The sequence below is a fragment of the Branchiostoma belcheri genome, unplaced genomic scaffold, assembly GCF_001625305.1.
Source record: "Branchiostoma belcheri isolate BF01 breed outbred unplaced genomic scaffold, Haploidv18h27 scaffold13, whole genome shotgun sequence".
Classification (NCBI taxonomy): domain Eukaryota; kingdom Metazoa; phylum Chordata; class Leptocardii; order Amphioxiformes; family Branchiostomatidae; genus Branchiostoma; species Branchiostoma belcheri.
Window position 1 is genome coordinate 2,535,700 of NW_017802713.1, and position 6,100 is coordinate 2,541,799.

General features: G+C 41.1%; 2 protein-coding genes across 2 annotated transcripts in view; both read right to left on the reverse strand.

Moving 5' to 3' along the window:
• Window positions 1-1,793: 1,793 nt before the first annotated feature.
• The window catches only part of LOC109463837 (proline-, glutamic acid- and leucine-rich protein 1-like), an 18,193-nt gene continuing 13,886 nt past the window's right edge, over window positions 1,794-6,100 (reverse strand). The window contains exons 16-18 of the mRNA XM_019760715.1: window positions 5,023-5,589; window positions 2,684-2,800; window positions 1,794-2,184 (exon numbers count right to left, since the gene is read on the reverse strand). Coding sequence (XP_019616274.1) covers window positions 2,122-2,184; window positions 2,684-2,800; window positions 5,023-5,589 — 747 coding nt within the window. The 3' untranslated portion in view covers window positions 1,794-2,121. The remainder of the gene's footprint in view (window positions 2,185-2,683; window positions 2,801-5,022; window positions 5,590-6,100) is intronic.
• LOC109463800 (uncharacterized protein KIAA1958-like) lies at window positions 3,026-4,562 on the reverse strand. The gene is given in 2 exon segments (XM_019760668.1): window positions 3,026-3,544; window positions 3,547-4,562. Coding segments are annotated over 2 exon segments (1,236 nt in total). The 5' UTR covers window positions 4,486-4,562; the 3' UTR covers window positions 3,026-3,247.

A 6,100-nucleotide genomic window follows, 5' to 3' on the forward strand; every position in this document is an offset into this window, starting at 1 on the left:
TGATGAAAAGTTCAAAATTCATTGTTTAAATATTAACCTAGCCTTTTGTGTTGACTTCATGGCTCCTGTTGTAGCATTTGGGGCTATAATAGGATGCCTAGGCCTGTTTTTATTTTTTTTCATCCTGTCATGTCACATTTTTTCTGAAAAAAATCCTAGAACCAACGAATTAAATTGGTGTGGCCTTACAAATTTGTTGTTGAGGTCAGAATTCAATCTTGTGGGGAGTTTTGAACTTGATGTTTCTATTGTGAAGCTTTTTACCTGTAATTTATGATAATCAATATGAAGAGTTATCAGCAGTTGATCTGTGAATAAGAATCTTATATCATGTTCATTCTTCTTGAACAGTTTCATGATAACATGTAGAGGAATGGTGAAATTTGTTTAGGTTAGACAAGGACATTTGTTCTTTGATATTATTCAGTGCTAAGAATTCTCTAGCATTCATTTGGTGCTCTTTGCCATTACTCATGTACATGTATAAGCTGTTAGCACACCAGAAGTTATGATATAATGAAAAATATCTGTATGTTGAGGTAATTTTATATGCAAGATTAAGAGAAAATTATTTCTCTTCAGGAAATAAGTTGTGTGTTTTAAAAATAAGTTGTGTATCTTATAAACCTGTCTCTTATATATCAGTGTTGCTATGAAGCCCCCGTATTTAGTTTTTGATTTGGAGCATGTTTTTGCATGTATATAACCAAAGTTGTCCTGAGATTTCTTGTTACATTTTACAAGAGTGCTGGTTTTGCAGCAAATGTATTGTATATTGCAGTTTAATGTGCAATTTTAACAAGCCTGCTCCTGGTGCATGTTTTTATTATGTTCAATGTAACAATTTTAGTTTTTACGTTACAGTGTGAACTGGGTATACTTTGGCTTTGTTTCCTTGACTGTGTGCCATTGAAGCAGGTTGGTTGGAGCTTTGCGATGGTTAAGGGCTTTGCTTACATATTACAGTTCTGATCCAAGTAAAAAATTATTCTGACTACACTTCTTGAAGTTCTTGTGGTAGTGTTACTTGAGCAATCCTTCTCAACTTACATGTACATAGCATAACTGGATATCTTACAGTTAAAGGCTCCTTAAACAATTGCAGGGTAGTAAAACTAGTTTTCAAAGTCACTTTTTATTTTTTATGTGGTAATTTGATGCCTTTAACATGACCTTTACCTTACACATATTGCCAGTATATAAGGTTGAAGAGTGGAGGGGCAAAAACACTCAGGCACTACCATACAGGGCTCATGTTTTAAAGTGCTCATGACACCAAAATACGGCCTTATCTGATTGTAGATGATAGACACATTTACAATAAACATGCACAGTTCTATTACATTCGAAACTCTAATGCCCATCTTAGAAAAGTCATCACAAGCCAGTCCTGGCAAACACTATTTGCATCTCTGGGTTTTATTTTTGCATATCTGTATTTCTTCCAGAGCTGATGTCACCCTGTGATGTCAGCTCAGAAAAAAGCACAGGAATGGAAAAATAAAACATAGACATGCAAAAAGAGATGCCCGAGACCGGTGATTGGGAAGCTTGCCAGAGCATCTCCAAAATGCACTTTTGGATGCCCGAACAAACTCAAATTCTCAGTCAACATGATTGAAACAAACTTCAAGTGACTATATTGTATGTATACTTTTGTATATTGTATGTACTTTACAGATTTTTTTTGGTGTCATTTGGTCTTTAATGGAAATGCCTTATAATCAACATGCTCCCTTTTGCTCAATTAGAGAGATACAATGTATTTGTTTAGCTTAGACATCTACCAGAAAGAGTATATTCAATTCCATATGACATTGAATTAACATGAAATTATAAAACATTTGAACGCAACATAAATCTGAAAACATATCGGAAACTATTGTTACATTCTAATAAAGTTACGTTGCTTCACCAATGGTAGGTTGCAAATACCTTGCAGTAATATGACAATGAAATTTCTTTCAAGCCATTCCTTGGTCAAATCTAAAATATGGTAGCTTCTATGCACATTAGATTGCACATTAGCGATACAACATTACAAAAATATGTCTTCATTGGCAGACTGTTAGATCCTAAAATACATGTATGTATTAATATTCCCTCCGACAAGTGACAATGTCAGTTTTCATCTGGAGTTGAGTCTGGTACAAAGGAAGCCAACATAGCCTGGATATCTGTGTCCTGGAATGGAATGGAAAACAAAATAAGAAAAGGATTTTACATAGATCATGATCAAACATTGAGAAAAGGCAGAGGTTTAGCTGGTGGGAAAAATATGGACAGTAAAAAAAAATATGCACAGTTGAATTCTATCATCACATTATGGCAGAAGCAATGTCGTGTAAAATGATATCCTATGAAGAAATCTTTGTTATCCTATGAACAAATCTCTGTTACATACTCAAACTAGCTCTAATTTACGACAATCCATCATGCATTGCCAAATATACTCATTGCATCAGATATGCAGTGGTCAGCTGCCAACAAGCGGGTTAGTGGATCTTACTAGGAGCAGACGAAAGCTAACAAGGGCTGGACTTCAGGCTATAGTTAGTCTGGTATCCATCCTTCTCATGCCATACTATTTAACAGGAAAGCAGTCAGGGATGCAGGCTGAAACTAGACGAGGATGGATACCAGTCTATTGGATTTTTCCATGACAGTACTGAAACTGTAGTACCTGGCTGTCATCCTCCTCTCCCTCCACATCACTCTCATGTTTCCTCTTCACACCTCCAGCAGTGGGGATATCTGTTGTGTCAGCAGGAACTACAGCTCTTCCTGCACTGGTACAGCCCTAAAAAAGAAGTTACAATCATGCAACATATCAGACCTCGGGCTTTTTAGGAAAAATAGCTAAGATAAGTATGTATTGCAGACATTTCATTGCACAATGTTTATATGTGCACTATACTACTGTACATATAGAATACAACACGGGGTATTCCGTATCGCCCGAGGTATCGGCCCGACCGCAAGTCGGATCGCCCGAGGCCGCAGGCCGAGGGCGATCCGACTCGCGGGAGGGCCGAGACCGAGGGCGATGCGGAATACACCGTGTTGTATTTTATTTATACCATACCCACCCTAGAAAACACAAGTTATTTTGCTAAAAAGAGACAAAAGTCTTGTGATTATGCACGTAGCGGTAACGACTTTATTCAATTCGGGAAAAAGAACAGCAAAAAAGAACAGCGTTCGGAATTCGATTTTACAGGCGTTTTGATGCGATTCAAACAAACAGTCATGCTGAACAGCTTGATCCGCCAAAGTTCCAGGTGCCTCCCTGAATCGTGGCGCCAGCAAAAGAGATCTGAACGCTTGGCTTCTGTTGGCACTGCAGCTGCTGTTGTTGACATAGGCACACAGGCGCGGATGCATGCGATGCTGACCCCTCTTTCCCCATGATGATGTCGCTCATTTCCTTTTGCTGCTCCTCGGTGGCACAGGAGTACGAGTTGACTGACTGGAGATTTTTGTGTCCAGACAGTTGTACGATTCGTGTAGGGGGGAGATCCGCGGCAACAAGAGTCTGCACTGCATCATAGTCTTCCTGGCGCTATGGTTGACTTTTCTGCCAGACAATCCCCCTTTCCCGGCCATAGTAGACATTATGTTTCCGATTTTGTTCTTTCCCATCGGGGAGTTGATGAACCACACTTCAGCATCACATTTGCGCGCCTGGTTAATGCCGAGGTAGAACGGTGCTGTTGGGTGCATCTGCGTCATGGGTCGGCGCTTTCTGTACTCCCTGTACAAGTTAACGGGGCAGACAGATGGGCGCTCCGGGCATGCGTAGGCCCGTGGTCGAAATGGTCGGGTGTCGGAGGTCGCACCTGTTCTAGTCTTGGTGGCTCTCTCGCTATACTCCAGAACAGCTCGGCCTTGACTGTCCACCGTTTCCTCAACGTCGCCCCACAGCATACTACAGTGCTCCTGTCTTGACCGCATCCCAAACAGCCGAGTGTTGTTGAGCCACAGTCCGGCAATAAGGCTGTCTGGATTCTGGGGCCCGATGAGTTGCTTCTTCTCTAGGAGCTTGATTTCGGCTTGGCTCAGCGGGTCTGCGCGATTTGGCCGGTTGCCCTTTCCGTCTTTCTTCAGACTCTTCCTTTTCGCCAGCAGGCATTCACGGGAGTGGGCGAATTTACGGTCAGAAATGATATCTACAGGATATCCTTTTTCTTTCAGGTATCGCGCAATTGACCGCTGCTTTGAAGTCAAACTGTCCGGCTCATAATCTTCACCGCTGTCTTTCTTTATGCCCAGGAAAAAACTTCCTAGCAGTCCGTCCAGCTCTTCCGGAAGAATATCTTCAAGGCGCCTTTTGTCGCCGTGGGCCTCCAACCACAAGACGAACTGCCTTGCGTCGCTTGCCGTCTTCTTCTTGGTGTTGTAGTTTTTTTGCTGGTCAATGTAACTCGAGCTTTCAGTATAGTCATAATCTTGAAACACAATAGCTCTGTCAGATGCCGCCATCATGAAAAACAAACGACAAGTGGTTCGAGAACCCTTTATTCGAAAAATGTAGCGGCGCAGGCGAAGCGAGTTCTGATCGTTCGAATCGTTCTATGTAACGTTCGATAACGGGTTCCGGACCGGGCTGTACCGTAACGTACGGCCCGGTCCGGAACCCGTTATCGAACGTTATCGCGGCCCGGGTATGGTATAAATGTATATATGATACCTGGTAGAAGATACATTGAGAAAATTAGCCATTCATACCATGTGCATATACATGTGCATATACATGTACTGTAAAATTGTCACCACAGTCTTAATTTCACAGTAGAAGGGGAAAGGAGGTGTTTTAAGTCCGCCGTTGAAACAATTTTGTAATGCAGTACAAATACACCAGATACATATATTCACGTCATGGGGAAGATTTCATCCCCCAAATAAGCGCAAATAAATTTACCGCAAAAATTTAAAGATTTACAGTACATTGTACCTCCAAAATACACATCTTTGGTACGTGGTAAAGAATGAAATCTTTTGCTTGTAAAATATGCAAGTCACCTGTATTAAGACCACATCTTCATTTTCAGGCACTGTTTCCATGTCTGTAGCCAGCTTCTTTTCTGTGTTGCTGACTCCATCATTGAGGTCCCTTGTCTCCAGTGTTGAACTGTCTTGTTTGCTGCTCTGGATGTCTTCAAGAAGTTCTACACTGTCTCCAGAAGAACTTTCTTCTCCTTCACTGCTATTACTGCTCCCATCTAAACGGATAACACTGGGCCCTGCCTTGTCTTCTTCTCTTGTCAACTTTTCTGAAAAAGTTCCAGAACGTTCCATCTGGATACTTTTAGGAGAAGTGGACTCTGATTGGCTAGGACAGTCTTTCACCATGCCCTCTGATTGGCTGGCTGCTTTGAAAGACGGAGCGGTAAACAAGTTTCCATTGGTGGAGTCATTTTTCTGTGTGGCATTGGATCTCAGCACCTGGAAGCTTGGTGCCTGGTGATTGGTTGAAGGTTTTGAGATAGTGGGCGTGTCAGAAATGATGACTGGTGATTGGAGGGTTGGTGCCCTGGGGTGGATGATTGACATGCAGGTCAACAGTGCCTCTCTGCAATAGGAAGAAACCTGCAAAACAAAATGTTACTTGGATGAAATATTTGCTCTGTACAACAATATAGGATGGAAAAATGGAGTCTATATTCCCCACTAAGCATAGCTTAGGCCACACCAATTTAATTTGTTGGTACTCAGATTTTTTTCAGAAAAAATATGAAGCGACAGGGTGAAAAAAATAAACAAAAGGTCAGGCATGCATCCTATTATAGACTTAAATGCTACAAAATGAGCCAAGAAGTCAACACAAAAGGCTGGGTTAATATTTAAACAATGAATAATTTTGAACTTTTAATCAAACCAATGCATTGATACATGGGAAAACTGTAACAACTAAGAAGAAAAGGACTTTCCTCAACTGTTGGGGGCAACATATGAGCATTTTTCAGTTGATTCAGAGCCATAATCTTTTTTTTTTTGGAAAGGCCATGTTGATTTGATTATATGGATGACATCCTCCGGGAGCCCCAAAACTGATGCGCGCGTGCGAATAAAAAAAAAGTTTTAGTACAAAAAAAAAAAA